Source organism: Corvus cornix, chromosome 4, assembly GCF_000738735.6.
Source record: "Corvus cornix cornix isolate S_Up_H32 chromosome 4, ASM73873v5, whole genome shotgun sequence".
In the NCBI taxonomy this organism is placed as follows: domain Eukaryota; kingdom Metazoa; phylum Chordata; class Aves; order Passeriformes; family Corvidae; genus Corvus; species Corvus cornix.
Genome location: NC_046334.1, coordinates 1,011,490 through 1,035,769, shown reverse-complemented (window position 1 = coordinate 1,035,769; position 24,280 = coordinate 1,011,490). Strand labels below are relative to the sequence as shown.

The following is a 24,280-nucleotide window of genomic DNA, read 5'->3' as shown; positions in this document are numbered from 1 at the left end:
CTATTAAAAAACCACTTCAGGCTTCAAAATCAGAATCCTGTTTGGACCATCTCTGTGCCAACCCGGGCTGGACCTGCCCCCAGAGAACCTGCAGTCAAAGCAGGAAAGGTGACAGGGCAGGGGTGAAAGAGGCACAGCAACTGCAGCTCCTGCTTTGAGGAGTTCACTTCCTTTTGAATGGCAAGGGGACTCCATGGGATTTGTGTTTATGAGAGGTCCTGAGTCAGGTCCCAGGGAAACCCTGGGGTATTGCAGACTTTTCCTGATGGAGGGCAGTACTGGAGAAGGCCTGGGATTTTTTTTGTTTTTGTCCCAGATTTGGGATCATTTGTGTAACTTCTGAAGAGCCAATGTTGCAATGTAGCCTATAATGGCCAGAGCTGTCTCTGCAGCATTTGCGTGTATCTTGTACAGAAAAAGCCACTTTTTAAGGGAAGCCCAGGCTTAGCAAGGGCTTGCTTGCTCTTGCCAGCCTTCTTCAAGAGGCTGAACTCTTTTGGCAATGCTGCCAGGCATCCTGGTACCTGTCACTTTGCAGGCTGTCTTTCCTTTTCCAGACCCTGCTGGCTGGCTCCCTAAGCCCAGAACTGTTCTGGGCCCCCTGGCTGTGTGCCCTGAGGTTTTCCCCAAGCACAAACCCCTCACCCTGCAGCTGCATGATGCAATGAGCTTTCAGGTTACATCAGCAGCACTCGTGTGCAAGGGGAGCATGGGACGTGGGGGGACGACGGGTCACAGCCCAGCTCCTTGCAGGGCTTTGGGTTCTGCCATAGCTCTTTACAAACCCTGTGTTCTCGTTAGAGATCTGTCTTTAGCAGAGAAAAAATTTGGGGGTGTTTCCTTTGCCCACCCCAGAAAGCATCGCTAACACTTTTATGCAGCCCTCTCTCTGAGACAGGTGCAAGATGTTCCCTGTGCCCCATTTCTGGCAGAAGGTAAAAAATAAAACTGGCTCACCTGGGTTGATAGGGATGTCTGTCTGAAGTACTGTTTGTTGCAGTCACCCTTTTCTGTAAGAATTTTTCTAGAATTATACAAGAAGGGAGGGTGCTGGCACCAGGACAGAGCACATGCAAGGGAGGCTGGCTCTGATCTGTTTTGCCAAGCTGCACTAATAAAAAATATGGCACTGGGAAAATGCAAGGAGAGTATTTTCAAATGTCAAGGCAAAGACTGAGCAGAATTATACCTGTGTCTTTCTGTTCACTTTGGTGGTTTTCCCTGGCTGCTGGTACTCAGCATATCTGGATTTCGGTTGCTAAATCTACACGTGTGTGTACAGTCCCTTGGTCTGGATATGATGACATGAGAGCTATTTTCAGTCCCTTTAGCCACCTGCATGGCTCTGGGGATTTCTAGCTAGAAAGCTCTTGAGAGGAAGGGTTATGCTATGGGCTGTTATTTTTATGGATTACTCCTGTTTTACTGGATGACTTCTGGAATTTTATCTGGCTGAGCAGGCATTTGGCAAGAGGCTGAGCGGGGAGCTGGACTCCCAACCTCCCTGCAGGGCAGAGGCTAGAGATGGAATAATGGAGAATTGGAAAAGAAATGGGAACCAGCCCTGTGGTTTCAGTCTCCGTTCACATGTCCTGTGCTTCCAGTTGGCCTTGGACATGGTGAACTAGGATTTTCCAGGTCAGAAGCTGGGCAGGTGCCTGAGTGAAGTGAGCAAAATAGTTGTTGCTGTGTGTCCTTGCTGTGCTGGGTGAGTAGGACAACACCAAGGCACAGGGCCTCTCCACATAACACACCATCCGTGAGCAGTCTGCTCTGTGCTTCTCTTTGCTCCTCCTTGCTCATTGGGAAGCCAAGAGAGTGGTGCATCTAAACAGACCAGCAGCATTCCCCGATGGTTGTCTTGGTAGCAGTGATTCCATGATGCTTACAGCACACTGGTTTGGCTCGAGCAGCTCCTGGATCAACCAACTCATGCTGGAGATCATCTCCAGCTTCACCAGAAGTGGATGATGTTTTCACTAAGTCCTGGAGAAGGTTTGAATAGACATAGATTATTTCCTGCTCGTGGAAATTAACTTTGGATTGGGAGACATGTCAATTCCATTTAAATCCAACAGAGTCCAAGTGGAAGTTAGTATGCTAATTTTTGACAGGGCAGACTTGAAAAAAATTAGGACACTTAAGATGGAAACTATCAAGGTCAGGGACATGAGAAAGGCCTGGGTTTCTCTAAGTCCCAGCTACGAAAGTTATCTGGAATTTCATCCTGGCAGGAACTGTCTGCAGATGTCTCTGCTTGGATTCACACAAAAAGCCAGCAGGACTGAGCAGCCAGATGACAAAGCCTGATCACCAGAGACACCAGTATTTAGTGGCCAAGTATCAAGTGAGGATTTCCACCGAGGTATAGCTACCAAATGTAAGGGATGCTGTGTGTCTCCAGACCCAAGTTATTCTTGTTGCTCTTTCTTTTACAGGCCCGTATCCAGGGAGGTGATGGCTGAAAACTGGCTGGGACAGATTTGGAAAAGGGGTCTGAGGCAAAACCTGTCTTTGTGCAAGAAAGTTTTGACCCAGAGGTGACCATGTGAAGAGGCTGAGTGTGTCAGAAAGTCAAAACGGAGACCTGTTTGCCACCAGATCAATCAGAATCCAAGAAAGTGAGTAAAGCTGTGCACTCCACCCTGTTTCAGCAAATTTGAATATTTGCTTGACCTGTTTTTTTCCACAAAAAGGTGGACAGGAGCATTTATAAATACACCCGCACCTGTTCTGTGGTGAGAGAAAAGCACCTGCACTTGTACACAGAACTGCTCTTGCCGGGACGTGTGCGTGCCTAATTTATCAGCCTTTGGGTTTCTCAGTTTGGACTACACTAATGCCTGTGTCTAATTACTCCGTTCTTGTGGCAGGGCTGCCTGCAGCTCATAAAAGCAGACTGCTTCCCTGTGGCTCAGTATTAATGTCATTTTCCCTTGGGAAGGGTGGGAGGCTGGGCTGGTGCTCCGTCATGGCTGACAGACCCACAAAAACACAGGATGAGAATGCAGAGGCAAATAAGTAGAGATTGCATTAAAAGCCCGCCTAGTGAGGGAACCCCAAGTGTTGAAAAATCAGAATCGCTTCTTTTCTGGGACACATGCACCTCTTGGCATAAGGGGGTGGATTCAAGGAGTGCCGAGGCGATGAAGCAGCAGCTGCCGAGCTGTGCAGCCTGAAGCTGCCCCGCAGCCCCCGGGAACAGGCCCGGCTCTTGCCGCAGCTGCCTGTATCCCTGTAAAAGTGCGACTCGGTGACGGGAAAGATTCGGAGAGTTCATGTGTGCACCTCGGAAGTGTCCAGGGAGGTTTGCAAATACTTCTGCTTCTCTGCGGTTTGATCTGGTCGTAGGGAACTGAGTACCAAGTCTTGGTTACAAGGACACAGGTGTCAGGTGTGTTTTCCATCTGTTTTTTTCCTCGTTGCTGGAAGATGACGGCACAGACAGCAGCTGTACATGGCTGGACTTCTAGAGGAAGAAAAATCCCTGAGGAGGACACAAAAGGCTTTTTCTTTATTTTTCCACGTGGCATTATCCCCTGCTGAGAGCTGCCACGGCTGAAGCCCCTCCTCCCCGCGGGCTTCCCGGGCATCCCCCGTCTCCCCGGGGGCGTGAACACGCTCCGGCCCTGGAACAGGAAGAGCTCGGGAGCGAGCGGAAGGGACGCAGCGGAAGGGGAAGCGCGGCGGAGGCGGCGGTGGGAGCCATGCGGACCCGGCGCGGCACCGTCCTGCGGCCGCGGGCCGAGCCCGCCGATGAGCCCGCCGATGAGCCCGCCGAGGCGCCCGGCGGCCGCGCCGGCCCCGAGGAGCTGGCGGACGATGTGGAGCGCTTCCACGAGGAGCAGTTCCGCGCCGTGATGGCCGCCCTGGACAGCGGCGATGAGGCCGGGGACAGTGAGGAAGAGGAAGAGGAGGAGGTGCTGGGGCTGCAGCTGCCCGAGGACAGCGAGGAGGAGGAGGAGGATGATGAGGATGAGGATGAGGAGACGCAGGAGCGGAATCCCTTTGTGGAGTACAGCGCAGAGGAGGATGAGAATGGAGAAGATGAGGAAGATGAAAATGATGCTGAGGATGAAGAGGGGGACTTGTCCATGGAAAGCGACTTGGAGGAGCGGCATCCGGAAGCCAAGCTCCCCCATGAGCTCTCCTGGGGCCAGCGCAAGCAGCTCTACTATGACACGGACTATGGGACTGATGCCCAGGCCAAGGGCAAGAGGAGCCAGCAAGAAATCGATGCTGAGGAGGAGGAAGAGGAGCAGGAGGCTCAAGTCATCCAGAGACGGTTGGTGCGGGATTTGGGGGAGGATGATTACGGTCTGGACATGATCCAGGGCTACCTGGCTGAGCAGCAGAAAACCCACGACAGCAAGGGGCAGAAGATTGATAAGGATCTGCAGGCCCTTTCCAAGAAGGAGCAGCTGAAGCTGCTGAAGCAGGAGTCCCCGGAGCTCCTGCAGCTGATGGAGGACTTTGAGGTGAAGCTCATGGAGATCAAGGATGAGTTGCATCCACTACTGCAAATGGTCAGAGATGGCACTATTCCCCAGGGGAAGGGCAGTCGCTATTTGCAGACAAAGTATCATCTCTACCTGAACTACTGTGCCAATATCAGTTTCTATCTGGTTTTGAAATCCAAGAGGATGCCGGTTCATAGTCACCCTGTCATCGAACGGCTGGTGGCGTACAGAAACATCATCAATGACCTGGCTGTTGTAGACCAAAGGCTTTCCCCACAGGTCCGTATGCTTCTGAGGAACTACTATGACAAGAAAGAAGAGAAGCTACGGAAGGAAAACAAGTTCTCTGTGTTTCTCACCATGGGTAGCAAGAAAGACAAACCAAAACATGCCTCTGCAGCTGTTAATGGCCAGGCTGCTGCTGCTGCTGCTGAATCATCAGATGAATCGGAGCTGGATGAGGAGGCTGCCCTAAAATACTACAGGAGGATGGAGGAGAAGCTGGCACTCAAGAGGAAGAGATATGGAGACGAAGATGTGCTTGAAGAAGCAGCGGTGTCGGAAGCAGAGGATCCCAGTAAAAAGAGAGGGGTGACCTATCAGATGATCAAGAACAAAGGACTCACGCCCAAAAGGAGGAAGATCGATCGCAACCCCCGGGTCAAGCATCGGGAGAAATTCCGGCGAGCCAAAATCCGCCGTAAGGGCCAGGTCCGCGAGGTCCGGAGGGAGCTGCACAGATATGCCGGGGAACTGTCTGGCATTCGGGCTGGGGTTAAGAAAAGCAGGAAGCTTAAGTGATAGTTATTTTTTTGTAAGAGCTGCGAGTAGCAGTACTGAATCCAATAAAAATTTTATACTCGATATCGTGGGGTTTATTCTTAAGGAAACGGGGGGTGGGGTGGGCTGTTTTTCAGAGGATGCTTTCTAGAAGGTGCCATCTCTGAGTGGCACAGGGCCCTTTCTGTACCCCGCCCATGTCTGAAGGTATTTTCCTCTGTTGTGGTCTGTCATGTTTCCATAAACAGGAAGCCTTGAGAGATTGCAAGGGTTGTATCAGGCAAAGGGAATTAAATGGGCCATGTGGGACTGATGGGGAGATGGGATGGGATGGGATGGGTGGACCTCTTGAGGGTGGGTTGAGAAAGGGGTGCAGCAGCTGTCACTTGCCTTCTCTGTTTTGCTGTCTTATTCTGGTCCATCCCGTTCCTGTGTTGAGCTGCAGAGATGTGGTTAATAGTTAATTTTTGTTCTGGTTAACTCCTTTGTTAGGTCTTAAATGTATGGGCACTACTTTAGGCTGTCTTAAATTAGTCCCACGTGGTCTGAAATACTGTTTCCCTTCCTGAATTCAGTGAGAAGCAAAGCAAGGACTTCTCTGGAATTTATAACCATGTATGTAATAAACATACTAACTTCCCCTATGATAAATGTTAAATGTTATCTGCTGCTACAGGACTGAGTAGCATTGCTACAGGACCGCCTTACAGATGGGCAAGGTTTATGTCTTCAGTGGTCAGGTAAACTTTGAGGATGTTGAGATTATTTCCATGCCTTCTCGTGAGTAAATGCATTTTAATGCCACACTGAAATGCTTGCCAGGAGCTAAATGGCCAGTTCCAATCTGGGCTGTAAAAAAAGAATGAGTGATAATTCTGAAGTTTAACAAAAACTCTCTTGGGTAAAGCCTGGACTTGTGTCTGGGACAGGTTTCAGCAAGCCCATGCCTTGGTTTGTGTACCACACCATCTGAAAGGTATTAGTTTTCCATACGAAATTATTTCAGGGGAATAACTATCTAGTAATGTGATTGCATATCATGGGGGGGGTTTGTGCGTGTGATGGTCTTGGGGGAAGCCAAGATAGGAGTGTGTGCTCTTGATCCTGTGACGGGCCAGGTTCTGTAGTTCAAACATGCAGGTGCTCTGTTCGTGCTCTGCAAGTGACACGTGCTTTCATGGGGTTCCTGTGTAAACCTGGACACGCCAGGCCTGTTTCTGCCAGGAACATGCTGTTCACTGCTGGCTGGAGAATATTTTGGTAATTTTCCAGGCTGTTTGTTGAAGGAAGAGGTAGAAACACAATAAACTTAAGCTGGGCAGATGGGAACAGTCCTTTTCTGTCTCAGATGCACCAAACAGGTCTTTTCCTTAGAGCTGTGCTTACTCACCTGCCCTTACTGTGAGCAACACTGTTGGCTGCTCCTTCCCAGGGAGAAGAGTCCCGGCCTTGCTGAGGAGGGAAGTAGAATTTTCCCACCTTTAACTCCCCACTGGGATCATGATTGGAGGCTGCCACTGATAATGCTGAGCTGTGCTCCGGAGGCTCTGCCAAGAGGTCAGTAAGAGTTAAGATGCTGGGCAAAAAAGCAGCTTAGGTGCTTTTTCTGGGGAGGGATGGTGTTGTGTAACAGGCATCACATGGGATGTGGAAAATACCCAGCAGAGGTGCTCCCTGATCTCATTACTACAGAACCTGCTTGTGCACATTTCACACTTGATGCAAAAATGAAGGGCTAACGGTCTCTCGTGGATCTGGCTTTGTGCTTCCTTGGAAAGCTCCGGGCAGCTGGCAAGCGAAATTCTGGCGACTTAGATCTGAGTAGTAAAAAAGGGAAATAACAAATTGGTGTGCCATTACAGACACATTCCCAGATACACTGGGATTAAGGCTGAAGGCCGGAGGGAACGCGGCGGGTCAGCGGCCCGGCCCTGCCGGCAGATGGCACAGCACAGCTCCTGGGTTAATGAAGATTAACCGGGCATTATGTCTACTTGGTTAGTTCAGAGATTGGACAAAGCCATGAACATCATTCCTGTGTGCTTTTATGTATGGGTGATCACGGGAAGGCTGTGATTATTAATGCTGTGGGAGCGGGGACACTGTACAGTGTCTCTAAGAAATACTTGCAGTAATGTTTTGTGCTGAAGGGAAATTCCTAGTGGTGAACAGGTTTTGAAAATCCCTGTGAAAATGGACACATGAAATCAAGCAAGAACCACAGGTGATCAGGAAAAGAAGCAAGGAGTGGATCAAAGTCCTGGTTAATGCTGCTTTTTTCCTTTTCCAGTACTGCTTCTGGAGAAGGTGCTGACACTGCCAAGGAATGCTTCAGCCATGAGATGGTACTTGCCCTTGCCAGCGTCCTGCTTGGAGAGGACTGGCAGCCTCAGCAGCACCTAAAGCAGGTGGGGATTCGCTTCAGTAACAGCTTTGTCTCACCTCCATCACCCTCACAGCCACAGAAGTACCTGCTCTGGGTCTTTTCCATCTGCTCACCTGGAGCACGGTGATCCAAGGGATAGTCAGTCCTCCCTGCACCTGCACATAAATTATTCCTGTTTAAACTGACATAGGCAAAGCGTAGGAAGCTCTAAGGTATGAGCTATTATTTTGTTTTTCTGCACCCAGAAGACATAATCCTCGGGGGGCAATGAGCATCCAGAGTAAGCCTGGCTGCCTTTGGAAGCTTGGGCAGAGAAGTACAGTGGCAGAGAGCGGGACAATGCTTTTTGCATCACAGCCTGAACATTCTGTTTATACAGGGCAAGGAAAATATATTGAATAACTGACATGGAAATACATCTGCTGCTGCCTTAGATTTTGTCAAGGTTTTCCTAGCTGTGTAGGTTTTCCTAGCTGTGTTCCATAATATTCCATCACACACAGTCTGGGCATTGTTTTACTCTTGTTAGCAAGTAGAAATACAGACATTCAGCTGTGAGATTTGTAAAGTGGATTAAAGCATCTGTTCAATTAGTTGCAACATGTTGCATGACTTGGGGCAGCACTGGAAAATCAGTCTCCAGAAATCAGTAGCCTTTACAGCTTTGCTTTTGCAATTTTAATGTGAGATTTAAAAGGAAAGCAGCAACGTGTTTCAGCTTAACCCAAGTGCACGGAAGGCAGGCTGTTCTTTAAAAACTGGCAGATTTATGTGCTTCCTGCCTGCTGACAACACCACAGTCCACATTAATTGCCTTCTCTTCTGAAAGAATCTCCCAAGTGAAATTCCCAGTAGTACGCTGTATTTGGCAGTTTTAATACTAAGGAATATACTTGGACTTTGTCGCCTTTTGTCCCAGATCTCAAAGCGCTGCTGTCCATGAGCTCTCACTCCGGGGAAAGCCAAGGAGAGGCAGGAGATGGTGCCCTGGCTTCGCTTTACGGGTAAGAGCCCCTCCACCCTCAGAGGGTGGCTATCGGGGTGGTTGTCACCTGCCGTGCTTCCCCCGGGCCGGGCCGAGCCGCTCCCCGGCGGCGCGGGGGGAGCCCCCGGGGGCGGAGGCGGGGGCGGCCGCGGCGCTTCCCGGCCGGGGCGGGGCGGGGGCCGGGGCGGCGATGGCGGAGGCGGAGCGGGCAGCGCTGCCGCCGCCGCCGGCGAAAAGTTCCCGGGACGGGGCCGAAGCGGAGCTGTCCCCCGGCATGGAGCGGCGGCCCGAGCCCGGGGAGGCGGCGGCAGCGGCGGAGGAGGAGGAGGAGGCGCGCCCTGCCTCGCCGCCGTTCTTCCTCCTCTACCCCGGCCATGGAGGCGGCGCCGCGGCCGCGCCGCCCGGGCTGTGGAGACCCCCTGCGCCCCGCGGCGGGGCCGCCTTGCCCGTGCTGGTGCTGAGCTACCCGGGGCCGGACGGAGCCCGTGAGTACGGCGGGGGCTGCTCCCGGGCCGGGAGCCTCCCTCGAGGCGGGGTGGGCGGCGGGCCGGGGGTCCCTGGGCGCCGCTCCGCTCCCGGGGCTGCTCCTGCCTCGAGCGCTCCGGGCGGGGGGCGCGCAGCTCTCGCAGCCACGGGCGCGCCCGGGCTCGGGGCGCTCGCCCCAGAGCTGCCCCTGCCCCGGGGGGCTCTGGGGGGACGCGGGTGCGCCCCGGCGGCGGGAAGGGCAGCGGGGGCTCGCAAGGAGGCGGTTCGTGTGGGGGTCTGTGTGAGCCGTGCTGGCCCAGCAGCTCAGCAAAACCAGCCCCACAGAGAGCCCTTTGAGGAGAATCGGTGCCGCCCTTGGAAATACAACAGGCTGTCCTGGACGTGGGGTCTAGTTCAGGGGCTGGGGAACCCCCGCTCGGGCTTCCTCCTGGTGCTGGTGTGGGGAACAAATCCGAGGCGAGGGCACTGCACGCTGGAGACCTGAAGAGGCTGAAGTGCATGGCTCTGTGGGGCGTGTTGGGTGACAAATAGCGTTCTCCTTCGTAAGATTCTTTCTGATGTTCTTGTGGTGTATTTGGGGAAGCTGGAGTAGTCTGAAGTACTTGGGTGTGTTTTAAAAAACCAAATAAAAAGTACACGCATGGGTGCATATAGAAGAGATCTTCTGTTTTCCATCCATCCTAAAAATAACCAGCAGCTTCATCCTCTGGGCTGGTGCCAGAGTGTGTGTGACTGAGCTTTTGGCCTTTGCTTTGTCACCTCCTGTCCCAGGTGAGCATTCATTCACACAGGAGCTGATTTGTTTGGAGCAGGTATCTTTTTTTTCTCCTTTGGAAGCTGATGTACTTGAAGGCATTACTCAGCAGAGCTATAACCAGTGAGGTAAGAAGTCCATGTTTGTAATGCCAGGAGGAGGCAAAATGCTCTGACTTTGCTCTGAGCTCTGTGAAGAACTGACTGTGACTGCCAGCTTATGTCCAAAGTCCCTCCCTGCTAAACTGTTGTTTAAAATGACAGGCCCCTGTCAAAACCTTCCATTTTACTTTCCTTAATCAGGAGATCTTTACCCATAGTAAGCCCTGTGATGTGCATGCAAGGGGTTGAGCTACTTCTGACAGAAAAGAAGACTTAAAGAGAAATATTTAATCTTAGTTGTTCAAACTTTGTGAGAAGCTCTTATCTGGATGTGGAGAAACTGAAGCATTGAGTTGAGCAAATTTGTGCACAAGGACTTAGTGGAGAAGCTCAGTGGTTGAGCTTATTTTAATATTGAGGTTGGTTTATCCCGAGTCAGCCTTATTCTGCAGTGATTGCTCATGTAAGCTTTGTGAAAAACCTTTATAAGATGCATATAAAAGTTCCCTTGTTCTTGTGAGCCGTGGAGGTGACAGCTGCCTGTGCAGTATCGTGTGTCACAGCCCACTCAGGGACTGACTGATGCAGTGATAGCAGTGTCTGGAGGGAACAGGAATCAGCATCTATTTGCATGGTGTCCTGGACTCTGTTTCTCCTGGGGCGAACTCTGTCAGTAAATCACTTTCTTCCATCATCTCTTTGTTCTTGTGGTTTTTTCCAGTTCTCACATCTCTAAAAGCATCTTTCATTTGTTCCCACAGAGCAGCAGGAGCAGTGCAGTTGTGCTGCAAAGTCTTAGGTGTTACAGGGAGGCACTGGCCACTACACCAAAAAGTCAGTATTTCACAATATTTTGGAGGTTTATTTCAAGTCTTTTTTATTTTTTCCTGTTACAACACAATCATTGCATTATTCTGTTGTATTCTCACCTGATTGCAAACATCAGGTGAAGGCCAGAGTTGGTATGGGAAGGAGACTGCAAAGTTCTTCATGGCAGCAGCACCTGCCTACTAGTTACAGATGGTTCCAGACAGAAGGAGCAGGATGATGTACTTAAACGTGCTGACCTGCAGCAAAACCTTAAAACAGTTAAAAGCAACTTGATTAGGCTGTCCTTAAAAAAAACCAAAACCCTAAACCAAACCCTAAACCTTTCCTTGCTCTCACTGAAAGCCTACCCAATGCCACTACACTTGGAATAGACTTCTTCTTCCCACTTCTTAGCTGTACCTTTAATTATGAGAGTTACTTCCATCCTTAAATAATATCTCTGTGTTTCACAGTAGGTAAAGAAAAACTTGTTTGTCACCTCTTAATTAAGAAATTGTTACTGATTTTTGGGTTGTCAAACTTCCTTTTGCCCATTCCTGTTTGAGCTTGCAAGGTTCAGAGTAGCTGGTATTTGAGGTAGAGTGCATATCTGTGCTGGCAGAGGAGTCAGAAGCAGACTTTGCTATGTAAATGCTAATTTTATCTTTTTAGATTGCATTCCATGTCAGAGATGGCTTTGTCCTTTTTCCTTTGCAATCTCTACCCATTGAGGGGGAAAACTTTCTCCTAATGATGGAAACACAGGTTTCTCACAGGCTCTGAAAATAAAAGTACACCCAAAGATGCTCCCTGGAGTCCTAAGGCTGGTTTGGAAATTTGTTTGGGTTTCTTTGCTTAGATTATTCTGATTTATTCAGTTTTGAAACTCAAAATGCTTCGCAGTACAGCTCAGCTCCCAAATACTGGTGGCTGATGGAGTGCTTGGTGTTCAGGTGGTTGGTCTTAAAATTCCAGTGCAGTCAGTTTGTGATTCTTTAATCTTAAAAATGTTTTAGCAGAACCCTGCTATGTTCCGTAATCTGGCCAAAGCCTCTAAGGGCTGGTGCCAAAGTGTAGCTCACAGGAGGGTTTGTAGGACCAGTCAAGGCTGTCTGACTGGTTTGAGATGGAGAAAGTGGTTCATCCTGCACAGCCTCCTCTGCATTTATCTGTGATTTGGGTTTTCCTGTGTCCATGACCATCCTGGAACCCTGATGGAGCCTTATCAGGTGCCCTTGAGTTGCCTGGTAGTCGTATGAAAGGTTTTATGAAAACACAAATATTCGAGACCTTTCTTTTGTTTCTTTGTGAGATGCTTTGTTGCTTTTATCACTTTGGGGCACAGAATGGGGATAGGGGAAAGTTTCTCTTGTGGTTTTCAGGTGGTGATTAAAAGGTTACAAGTCGGTAAGTCAAACAGTTCCTGTTTGGGGTTTTTCATGGTTACTTTTTTTCGGTTTTGGACATAAGTCAAAGAACGTTTTCCAAGTATTTTAACTATCCCTATGGAGTATTTGCAGCAGGATCATTGCATAAAGGAGCCTGAAAATAGAACTCAGCTGGAAGTGGAAGACTGGCTTCTGTTATTTCTTCACGTTAACAGCAAACCAATGGAAGTTGAACAGTTCCTAATTTTTTAGCAGACCTTCCTGGGATCCTGATGTGCGGGGCACTTGCCAGTGCTGAGTTCAGCTGAAGACCCATGTTGTGAAATGGGAGCTGCAGGGTTACACCCAGTGCTGTTGGTATTTCTAATTGCTTCAAAACAAAGAAATTAAACTGTCTGATAATGAGATCTGCTGGATAATAGCTTGAGCAATAGCTCATGGTGCTTTGTTGATTCTAAAGGGTTTGTTTTGACCATGTGCTGTTTGTTTAGACCCTGTCCAAGGGTTAGCCAGGGCCAGCAGCTGTTCTGTAGCAGTTGGTACATGGCCACTTTCACTGGGTTTGGAATCTGGGGTGGTGCGATGTGGATGCTGCAGCTAGAGGCTGTTATTGCTGAAAGGGTTTATAAATGTACGAGTTAAGATGCTGTCAGCACGATTTATAAACTCTATTCTCTTGGAGAGAAGAAACAATAGTAATTCTCATTTTCTGTGAAATAATTGCCCTTTGCGTCGCTGTCAGAACAGGCTGCGTGGTGCTTGGTTGGGTTTGGCCTAATGGGAAAGAGCTGCTGAGTCGAAATGTGCTGTACTAAGCAGGAAGTTTTCACCAAAACCAACTGCTTCCTCTTGCCAGTCAGAAATAGCAGCTCTTCATCCTTTTTCCCAGTTTTACGAGGCTTTTACATGATGGGTGCCATTTTTTTCCAAAAGCTATATGCATTGGCATGCTGAATTCTGTATCCAGCAATCTGTTTTGGCATTTCACATCCCTGAGAAACAGATGTATGTCCTTTTGAGTATTTCTTTGGGGTACAAAAAGGGAGAGCACTCAAGCTCCCATACATTTGGGCACATGTTCTTATCAATATGTTGTTCTGGTGGCAGCCTTCTGCAAGGGTGACTGTCCATCCATTTCAGATGGATGTTATACATCTGCTCTCCTCAAATAGATTGGAGCCACACAGGAATGAAGTCAGATAAGCTAATTTATTGGTGCCTGATATCATTGTTGAAGTGGGTAGTGACACTCTAGCGACCTTGGGAATGAGAACTGTGTCTGGTGACCTGGGACCTCTTGTGCCCCAGCACCAGGACTGTGTGGGCTGGGGACACAGGCGAGGTTCAGCCAATCAGGAAGGGACAGGGAATGCAGTACTGTTATTATAAAATAATATTATTATATGGTTGTTGAGAGGTTGAAAGCCTGTTTCTCTTCCTGCTGAGAGACAATATTTCTTTGTGAGCTTCACGTGAGCAACACAATTTTCGGGGGAGATTTTTAAAGTATAAGATTGGGTCACAGTGTTTGTAGTGTTCTTCCTTATTGTCCTTTCATGTGCACATGCCCTGCTGAAAAAGCTTCAGCCTCAGTCACTGAAGTGCTTAGACCCAGATGGTTTTTTCCTTCCGTTTCCCTGAGACAAAAAAATCCATCCTAACATTTTTTTGTACGTGGGAAATTTGAGCTTCAAGGTGCCCCCTGAGAAGGTGGCACAGCGAATAAAACCCAAGTTGCAATTCGCACACCTCTTTTGAAAACAAAGGTGCCGATTGAATTCCTGTAGTGGCATCCAGGGATGCGAGCGGAATACAAATGCGGCTTTGTATTGCTGGCGCTGCTCCTTTGTATTCCGGGGGCGATGGATGGGGGGTGCGGCGTTGTTTGCTCGCTCCCAAACGGGCTGGCACAGCCCGGCGAGGAGGTGCTGTGCCGAGGAGCGCCTGACTGCCGGCCCCGCAGCAGCAGCAGCGTCTCGGCAGCATCCTGGGAATCGCAGGCGATCACATGAGCCTGGATTTCCAGCTCAGTTCATTAGTCAGCCATTTTGGTCGCCACCCTGCTCCCTGCCCACAGCCAATCCCGGCGGCACTCGCTGCCCGGGCTGCGCCGGGAGAGGGGACCAGCGCTCGGATCTCGGCGCACCGGGACACTGCCTCTCCGCTCGTCCTTTGGTTTTTTTTATTTTTCTGGGGTCAGCACCAGAGCAAGACATTCTTTTTGCTTCTGCTGCCTCTTTTTTTTTTTTTTTCTTTCTGTATTTTTTACCTGTTTTTCCCTGCTGCCTCTGGTGCAGAAGCCAGGTTTTCTGTGGATGCTGAGGATCAGTAGCCTCTAGCATAGCTGAAGACGACGGCAGTCGGTGGAAAGGAGGGAGGCAGAGCTGAGCGGGAAGGAACAGCGTTTTTACCTTGCTTGATCTATGAAAAGGCCAGAGCAGCCTCTGTGATCCTGAGCGATCTGTCCTTTAATCGCAAGGTATTTCTGATTTTCTTCTTCAGAAAGCTTTTGTTTTTAGTCCTTATTTTGCCCCCGTTGTTGTTGTACCAGCTGAGTCATCATGTCTGCTCTGACGCCTCAAAGCGACATGCCAACCCCCACCACAGACAAGATCACTCAGGCTGCCATGGAGACCATCTATCTTTGCAAATTCCGCGTGTCGATGGATGGAGAGTGGCTGTGCTTGCGCGAGCTGGATGACATCTCGCTGACACCCGACCCCGAGCCTACCCACGAAGGTACGGTCCGGCTTTGCCCCGGGAAGCCCCGGGCCGGCGCATTGTTCCGGCGCTGCACGAGTTGGGAGGGGGCGTCTCCAGGAGCGGATGCTCGTGTCCTACCTGCAGAGCCTGGACAGCCGTGGGCAGATCAGAAAGCCAAATTGCTGCTTCAGATCGCCCTCAGAATTTGTAACCCAGCCCTTTAAGCCCTTTAAGACTGGGTGTGATGAATTATCTTTTTAGCTGTATCGGGTCTGTGTATCTCAGGAAGGAAGAAAACCGTGATGTGTGCTCAGTGAGAACATTTAATCATGATTTTGCCCTTAAACCAGGGCTGATAGCTGTTAGTGAGCTGCCATCTGGTACCAGGGGAGCACAGTGGCAGCACCCCAGCATGTGCCTGGTTCGTGGGGAGTTTTTGGAAAGCCCCAGCGATTAGCCAGCGATGCCCATTGTCAGGTGACAATGCCATCACAGTGCCCCAGCTCGCCTCTGATGAGCGTGCTGCTGTTTATAATGGCTTGGAAGCCTGAAACATGGAGCTGTAGCACATCTTGCTTTCCCCTGGAAAAAGGATTTGTCATCTGGGTTGATAAACAGTTTAATACCAGGACGAGGATTGAATGCTCTGAGAGTACTAAAAGCATGAGAGGACATCTATGCAATGCTCTGCCAATAAACAAGTGGGGAAGAAGGAGAGGTGATGAGTTTCTGCAGGTGCTGAAGTTCTGAGTGCCCTTGCTGGATGCACCTTTTGGTGTTAGAGCAAGCAGGCTCCAGCTTCTCATGCCTGACCCTTTTCCAGTAACTCCTGAAATGCCACTCCACCGAGCAGTTTCGCTTGCCCCATTTGACGCTGTCTGATTAATGCTGAAGGAGACAAGTGAAATTGTGGTGGGGATTTAAGCTTTAAAATAAATTTCCAAGGGATAATTTAATTTCCATTTGACAGCTGCTTTCAGTGACAGTAGCCCTTGGGTTTGGATTTGGCTTGCCAAGTACTTAGTCACGCAGTGGGATACCAGACAGAGGTATCAAAAGGAGAAACTTAACATTCCCTCTGAAGCATATCCCAGGGGTTCAGGGAGGCGAGTACAGGGTGAGCAGGAATTCAGTTGTCTGCCAATTCCTGTGTTCTTATGTGTGTCATTGAGACCTTCCAGTGTTTTTCAAGGTGTAATTACAGTCACTCTGTGGTGCGTACCAGAAGGGGTTAGAAAACAGCATTTGCTCATTTCTTCGCCCTATTATTTAATTCGTATGTCAAAAACAAGTGCAGAAAGAGCAGTACCATAACGACCTTCCTGGAGATGTATATGCATGCATAAATTAAGGTTGCTTTTTGGTTTTTTTTGGGGGGGGGGTGTATTTGGATCCAAGTCATATTTTGAACAGAGAAAGTCAGGAAGAGTGTTGACAATAGCAAAGCTGACACAGCTGTATCCCGGTGTTGGGTCTGCTGCTACTGCATCAGCACTGCTGCTGTGTCTGCAGGGTGTGCACAGGCCGGGGGCACGGGAGCATGGGCTCGTGTCCCTGGGGGTGTCTCCATAAAACTGATATGCAAAGGTAGGCATTATGGAGAAGGAAAAAAAAAAAGCTGGACAATTCTGCCAAAGGGATAACAGAGGGGGATAGTTTTTTCCTTACAAATTAAGAGATGTAAAATATATGTTGCAAAGTACCAAATCCAACAGCTTGCTGGAATAAAGATTTGAAGCCTTCCATTTGCTGCCCCCCAACTCTTGTGGCTTCTGGAGAGTTTTGTCCCTGGCCTCTCCTCACCCTGTGATCTGCTGTGCCCCCAGCCCTCGAGCCATCCTGCCTTCAGAGCCAGTCACAGCAATTCCAGTCCTGCGCAGAGCTGGAGCTTGAGAGCAGCTAAGCAAAACTTTTCTTCAAATTAAAGGCAAGCAGCAGATGCTGAGTTGCTTGTAACCGTGTATATTCCATATAACCTGTAGCATGGCTGCTCAATTTAACAATAAAACCAATTAATATGCTTTTTCAATTGGAAACAATTCTGTGTGCATATGAAAATAAGCAGATTCTGCTGTTTACTGTAAATCTGCTTGGATTAGAAAAAAACCTTATTTTTTTGAACAGGCAGTGATTCTTAATACGACTCTCAGAACCTTACTGTTCTCTGCAGGCCCCTCAAAATTAAATGGGACCCTGGTGTTTGTTGACCTTGCTTGCTTGCTTGCAAGGTGTGACGGTCTTTGAGGCATCTTTAGGGATGGAGGTAGAAACCACCTGGATTGTATTTCTGTTGAATGTTGAAGAGAGTGTGTGTATGGATGGCATTGAACACGGGTCTCAACTTTGGGGAGAAGTTATGCAAAATGGTCTTTTTTTAGGCCATTTTACTGGATGTTAAATTTCTATCTTGAATAATCATGGGGAGCTTCACAACAGAGCTGTGGAAATTTTTGTCCTCATGGGATCACTTTGTAGTAGAGACCAGAAGAATACATGTGCTAACTCGAGTTTACTTGGAATTTTCAAGAATTACAGTGTTCTTCTTTTTATTAATCCTCTTCTATTTGCACTAAAAGCAGCAATTGGAATTAGAATTTATAACATGCGAAGATGAAATTTTCTTTTCTGTGGGGCAGAAGCTAAGGTCACATTTTTTCTTCTTTTTTGACCAGTAATTTAAAAGTTTTAGTTTCTGACATGTGCTTGTGTAAAATGCCCTGACAAGGAGTTGTAGAGCTCTTCAGGAAAAGAAAATGTTCTTAAAACCTCCTGCCCATTAATCTGTGGCACTGGTTATTGAATCATCCTTCAGATTTTACCTTTTCTCTCCATTTTCTATCCAAGTGTTTTTCCATGTTCCTTTGTGTACTTCAAAATGGTTTAGGGAAGCAGCATAACCTTATTGGTTATACTTTTGTTTTGCAAACTGGCAACTGTTAACTTGGGTTTAGGGTTTCTCTAGTAGTGTGGAATAGGAACAGTGAAGTCATGGGAGAGGTGGAATGTTTCAGTGGACTGGGCCTTTCCCATTACAAAACAAATCTGAATTGTACTGAGAGTGGCAGGGACCTTTCAGGTGTGGACGAAAACCTGCACGAGATGACTCTGTAGTTGGAAAAAACCTCGTAAAACACATCTGGTGACAGAAACCCCTAAATAGATGACAAGTTTGAAGGAGCTGGAGGCCAGATCTAATAGAAGAAATGTGAAGTCAGTAAATGCAAGTTACATGAATTGCACTGTGTTCATGGTCATAAAGCTTGGGAATAGCAGTTAGGTCATGTAATCCAGACTTCAAATCAGAAATTACTCTTAAGAGTTGTTTCCTTCGCTCTTCTAAGCTGTGTCAGTCTAAATGAAGTCAGACCTGGGAAACTCAGGGCAGCTTTGTATCCCTCCGAGGTGGTGAGTCAAAAGTGCTTCAGAGAAACCACTTGGGTGTCAGCCGAACTGGGAAGTGAAAGATGGGGAAAAAACCCCAAGGGTTTGGGTTTTTATTTTCTTGGTGTAAACTATCAAGGGCCAAAATAGGATGAGAAATTTCTCTGAGCAGTTAGTCATGTGTTTCCCTCCGAAAACAGGCTGGTTGTGCAGAAATGTTCCATATAACTGCACACAGTTGCAACATAGAGAAATTGGGTGATTATTTTATGGTAATCATGTGGAGATGGGAGTAAGACTTAGGATGGGATTATACTGTGACTTCGTGTGATGTACGCTGGCTGTTTGTTTGTCCCATACGTGTAATGGAGAATGGGCTTGGAGTTTCCAAGTTGTCTGTACTTCTTTATTTCTTTTTTTATTTCCTTCTGGTTTGTTGCAGATCTTTGACTGCTCTTTTCTTCTGTATGCAAGGCTCTCTGTATATGTGTCTATTTAGAGATGGAATTTTTATGCAGTGGGTTTTAAAATAAATGTTTCTTTAAGCTACTTTGTCCTGAGTAGATGGTTCCTGGCATTTCAGGCTGCAGACTGCCTGGTGGCTACCCTGATTTTGGGCTTGCAGGGTGTTTGAACATGATGGTGAAACCCTTTGCTGATCCCTTTTCCTTGTCAACAATTCGTGATCCATCTCGTTGGCAAACCTAACTTGAAAGAATTACTTATGTACCTCCCATAACATTAACAGCATCCACCTAATTTTCTTCCTTGACCTCTTTATTTGCTATTAAATGTATTCCTAAGGTAACAAATATCAGAATGCAAGTTAAGTGTAGTAATGCGACCTGAGGTTCCCGTTTCATAACAAAGGAGTATTTGTCCAGATTTGGGCCAAGCCTTTCCCAGCAGTCCCAGCAGCAGGACTGACATGGCACCATTGCTCAGGACTTTCTATATCAAGCTCAGTTTTCGCTTCCCGAAACGGACGCCTTGGGGTTTTTTAGGTTATCTTACTGACGGCTCAGCTTCTCCTTATGAGTTTGTTTAAAATTTCTGTTCTTAAAAATAATTTTTAGAATCCTGACCTATTCAAAAGCTTGGGACCTTTTCTTCCTGATGGAACTCCCCTCCTGGGAGGGTGGGGAGGCCCTGGCACAGGTTGCTCAGAGAAGCTGTGGCTGCCCCATCCCTGGAAGTGTCCAAGGCCAGGTTGGACGGGACTTGGAGGAGCCCAGATTAGTGGAAGGTGTCCCTGCCCATGGCAGGGGATGGAATGGGGTGAAGGCAGTCTGTGATTCTGTGATTCTATTTCATCTCTCTTTGGAGGAACTTGATTCTCATATCAAGATGCTCTGTGTGGGGTGATGCTCATGGGTTCAGAAAGGTTTTGACTCAACTCTATTTTAGCCTAATAACTTCAACTTTTAAAAACAGAGTAAAGGTTGAGCAGCAATGTGAAATAATTTTGATGCTGTTCCTTTTTCCCAGGGTTTACTTGTAAAAGCTTTTTTTGGCTTGGGAAGGTGTATCCCAGCTCCTTCAGTGAGATGCTGCTGCTGTGTCAGCGAAGGGAGTGACTGCAAACCCCTCCGTTGTCCAAATAACAGATGGGATTTTCATGATTAATATTTTAGAGACAAGGTCTCCGGTCCCTTCCTGAAGAACTGGCTTGAGTGTTCATTCCAATGGGGTATTGAGTTCCATAGTACTAATCTTCCTGGGAATCTGGTTGGAATGAGTTAATTGTTTTATGGAGACTTAAAAGTCTGGGTCATCCTGTTTTCTAAACTTTGTACAGAATTAAACAATTCCTATCATAATTGGAAGTATTGAGTTTTTCACACACCATAAGGACCATGGGAACTACAGAGTTTCAGGTCTTTGTGATTCTTCCATGTGAAGATTTTTTACCCCCAAGGTTGCTTGGTGGAGTTTCCAGACAAGTGGGAAAATGTACAAGGTAAAAGAAGAAATGAACTCTTTGCAAAGTGCAGTTGGATGCATGGAGAATGAATGAAAATAGGAAAGAAAGTGCTAATTAAATGTGTGCTTTTGCCTCTAAATCTATGCAAATGCCATAGTACCAGTTTAAATTCTTGCAGTTCTTGCTAGTAGGAAGATGGGATTATGACTTGTAGGGTAGAAGAGAAGACTCCTCTGGATATTCCTCTGGGAGCTTTACCTGGGTTACTTGCTGGGGGTTAAAAATAAATGAGGAAGATTAAATGAAGCCTGTCAGTTCTTTCTGTCCCTGTTAAATCTGGTTTTGGTTATATGTTCTTCCCTGTTTATGCTTTGGATTAAGGAAAAAATGCAACCCCTCGGTATTAAATAAAAACCTTTCAGTGGTGGTGTGTGGCTTCCCGTACTATGTGCAGGTACGGATTCTGGGATGATCAGCATCTGGATCTGAGTCCAAGTGTCCCGTTTGTGCAGCAGGGTCCTGGGAAGTGTCCGAGACAGGTCCGTCCACTGCGGTGAGATTCAGTCTCCTGGCCCTTGGGAAGCTGCAGCACCTGTCATGAGAGACCAAAAGCCATCACTGTTGCACGTGGGGGAGAATATCACCGGGGTTTGTTTTTGCAACAACAGGGATTTCCTCCGGGGAAACTCCTTGTTGCTCCTGCAGTAGTGCTCAGCCACAGGGGAATGTTGGTGACAGTCTCTGCTTTGGAGGAAAAGGGTTAAAAATGAGCACTGTGCATAGCCCAGCATCAGGATGAGGGGCCTGTTGGGCACACGGAGCTCGTGGGGCTCAGCTCTGTGTGAGCTGAAGTGGCGCTGAGGCTCTTGGTTGCTGTTTCAGCGTGGAGGAGCAGTGTGCAGGCTGGGGCTGGCTGTGTGTGGGAGGGAGGAGGGCCGGGCAGCCTCTGGACTTTGCTCGGGACTTCGGCACAGTTGGCTCGGGAAGGGGGACGGAGCCTTCCCTGTGCTTCGGATGTTCCGCCGATCGCGGATTGACGCTGGGGAGCGCGGGTGCGTAAGTAGGGAGTGAAAAATGCCCAGGGTTCGGGGCATTTGTCTGGCTTGGCTCGCTGGGTTTGGCACAGGGACGTAGTGGGTGTGCTGAAACCAGTTCTCCTTGTCCTGCCTGCTCCTCTCCCAGGATACCTCCCTTGTCCCGCCAAGGAGAGAGCTGCTTCCCTGGCTGAGTCCTTAGGGGATCATCGTCAGCCTGTGACCTGTACAGGGCTCAGCTGGGTCACCTCTGCGGGATTTGTCGTTTGGGGTCATGGTTATAGCAGAGTTTAAGCTCTGTTGAACCATAAAATGCCCTCAGTGTGTCTTTTCCCTGAACGTGCCTGCTTCCCACGTGTGGCTGTTTCCCTGCCGGCAGTTCTTCTTGAGGCTGGATATGAGGAACTTGAAGCAAAGGTGACATTGCATAAATATCACAAGTTTAGTGCTTTTATCTTACAAATAAAGGAATGCTTTTGTTGCTTTTCTTTTTAGGATGTGCTTTAGAAAAATGTTGCTTGTGTTAATGCAGAAACAAAGCTTCTGCAGCTTTACTGAAGCCTGCCCTGGTCTGACTCTGGGAGAAGAATGCTTTGCTCTATTGCTTTGTGCAGACTAATACACCCTTTTGACTTGCAGATCTTTTGCCACTATGAATTAAGTCTTGTATGATGCAAATCTCCCTTTCAGTTATGCTTTTCTTATATCTTGATTTTGAATCTTTCCTTTAGATCACGGCTTGCATGACGTTTTTCTTTCTTTTCCTTTCCTTTTGCTGTTTGCAAAGACTCTTGGGAGGATTTGACAGATGTGGTGGAGCAATTGCGCGATGATTCCGAAGGTGCGTTCCACACCCACATCTCACAGCTCTTGTTTGTGCTAATTGTTGGCTTCTGCGCTATTATTTTGAGCCTGAGTGCAAAATGCAGTTAGTTTTCCTTTCCAGTGCCAGTAGCTGTGTCTTTCTTGCATTTTCTTGATGTTGCTTAAATAAATGTGTGGGGTTTCTTTACTACGCTGACTTGAAGTGGAGGTAGAAGAAGTGAAACAACAAGGGCTATTTGCCTTCTCCTAAATTCTTTCAGAGGCAGTAGTTTCCTGAGCCTGGCAGAAGCACAGCTTAAAAGGTTGCAGCAACATATGGAAGCTGAATTTTAAGAAGTATTTCAGAAATCACCCTGAAGCTTAAGATTCTCTGCAGTATTTCTGACTAGATTCTTCAGATTTTCTGGCACTACTTGCCAAGGCTTGGAAAAAAGGATTCTAAAACCCACTACAACTTGTATTGCAAATTTTTGTTAGAACTTGTGAAATACTAAATGAGAAACTTGTTTATAGTGCTTCTTTCTTGATTTTTAAAAAACGGCACAGATGTGAAATAGTTGAATCCCCAACGTAGCAAGTGGTCAAGCAAATTGGTACTTCGATGATGAAATACAACTGCTCCTGCTTGGGATTCAAGTGTTTGCAGCGCAAAAGGCTGATGTTCCCATGCCCTGAGCACACTGATCCTTGTTGCTCATCTTCCACGATGGTGCCGTTAACTGCTGTGCTGGTTCTGTGCCTGGTTGCTGCTCGCAGCCTCCTAGCCACAGGCAATGTCCTCTCCTGGCAAAACAGCCTGTGCTGCTTCCCAGAGAAGAGCATTTTCCAGGGCAGGCTTTAAGGAAAAAAAGGGGGTTGAGGCTTCTTTTTTTCCTAAAATGTTGTATAAGTTGTTTTGCATTTATTTTGTCAGGTGAGAGATGTTTCTCTGCCACACGGAAGTAGCCGTGCTGAATTTCAGGCTACTTTAAGTTGGTGTTGTTCATGTAAGATGGAGAACCTTGATGAAATGCTAATGAATTGGCATTGCTTTCAGTGGGTTTGTTCACTTCTCCAGGGTCTCATCACTCCCTGCCTTTGATCCAAGTTTTAGCTTCATTTTAGTTGCTTCTTCCTTGTTTTAGAGTATGAGGAGTGATAAAATTTATCATCACCGAGTAAGAAGTACCAAGACCAGTTGCAGCTTAACCCATTGAGATCCTGTATTGCATTGACTCTTTCCTTGACTTTCAGGTTCCTGGGTACAGATTGTACCTTTTAAACAAATTACAGGATTCTCAGATGCTTTTGGAAACATCTTTGTGGAAGCAGCTGGTTAGAAAACATGTCTGTTCTGTAGAAGCTGCAACATTTAAATAACAAAGTGTCCTGAGAGTTTGATTTCCTTTATTTGAAACCCAAACCCTGTGGAAAGGCAAAGTTTGAGGGCTGGGGTTTTGCTTTTTAAGGTTGATGACATGGGATGTGTAGGAAAGCCCAGGCAGAGGTTTTGCAGGTAGAGGCAGGAGGAGATTGGAGAAGGTACTGGTTCAGATGGAGCATGTCAGGTCCACACCAGGATCAGACTTGTCCCAGCTTAAAGCCAGCCTGACAGTCTTACTGTGTAAAAGTCAGCCTCGCCTGCCTACCCTGCCTTCTTTAAAGGTGTGAGTGGTGCAGTACATAGAACAAGAGTATCAATTACTTAGCATTTAATTTTTGGACTAAACCTTAGGGGTTTTATCCAGTTTCCCACTAGATAAGCGAATTGGTTTGCAAGATGAGAATCTTGGATAAGCTGCACACGCAGAGCACGATTGCTCACAGCAGACTAAGGAAGGGGAAACCTTTGATTAGTGTGATATAGTGAAAATATTTTTCTGTTGAAATTAGCTAATAACCACAGCCAAAGGAGCATTTTCCTTGGTGCTCTCTTGTACAGTTCCTTTAATTCTGCGTTAGGGATTGGTTTGCCACCCAAGCAGAGTCCTTGTGGATGCCTTGCTACCCATCAGATCACTGGCCTTGGCCAGTGAGGAAATGTGCTGAGAGAGGATGAGGAGGAGGTCTCTGTGTCTTGGCAATACTGTGCCTGCCTTTTTTCCTGAGTCTGCATTCGTGGTGATGGTGACTGTTAGCTACACTGCAGGTCATAAAATGAACTGGAAATCTGGAACAGGTCATGTGCTCAGGGTACCTCCAGATCAGCCGGACCCATCACCTTCAGACAGCAGTAGTCCTGAAAGGCAGTAAAAACCCCTCACAAAGTTCAGTCTTTCTGCAG

At 47.8% G+C, this 24,280-nt stretch overlaps 2 protein-coding genes across 13 annotated transcripts in view; both read left to right on the top strand.

The window, feature by feature from the left end:
* Nucleotides 1–3,667: 3,667 nt before the first annotated feature.
* UTP3 (UTP3 small subunit processome component) lies at nt 3,668–5,324 on the top strand. The gene has a single exon (XM_010411312.3). It carries the CDS (start codon nt 3,708–3,710, stop codon nt 5,259–5,261), a length of 1,554 nt encoding a protein of 517 aa, XP_010409614.3. The 5' UTR covers nt 3,668–3,707; the 3' UTR covers nt 5,262–5,324.
* A 2,207-nt stretch (nt 5,325–7,531) lies between these two features.
* The window catches only part of RUFY3 (RUN and FYVE domain containing 3), a 32,834-nt gene continuing 16,085 nt past the window's right edge, over nt 7,532–24,280 (top strand). For 4 of the 12 annotated variants that reach the window (XM_039551694.1, XM_039551697.1, XM_039551696.1 and 1 more), the window contains exons 1-2: nt 8,791–9,096; nt 21,980–22,033. In XM_039551694.1, the coding sequence (XP_039407628.1) occupies nt 8,802–9,096; nt 21,980–22,033 (349 nt within the window). In that variant the 5' untranslated portion in view covers nt 8,791–8,801. Of the gene's footprint in view, nt 7,649–8,545; nt 8,631–8,790; nt 9,097–14,084; nt 14,890–21,186; nt 21,211–21,979; nt 22,034–24,280 lie in introns of those variants that run through there. The other 8 variants (XM_019292984.3, XM_019292985.3, XM_019292982.3 and 5 more) reach the window with 8 other exon arrangements.

Coding starts and splice junctions, on each gene's coding strand:
- UTP3 (XM_010411312.3), top strand. CDS start 3,708: ATGCGGACCCGGCGCGGCACCGTCCTGCGGCCGCGGGCCGAGCCCGCC.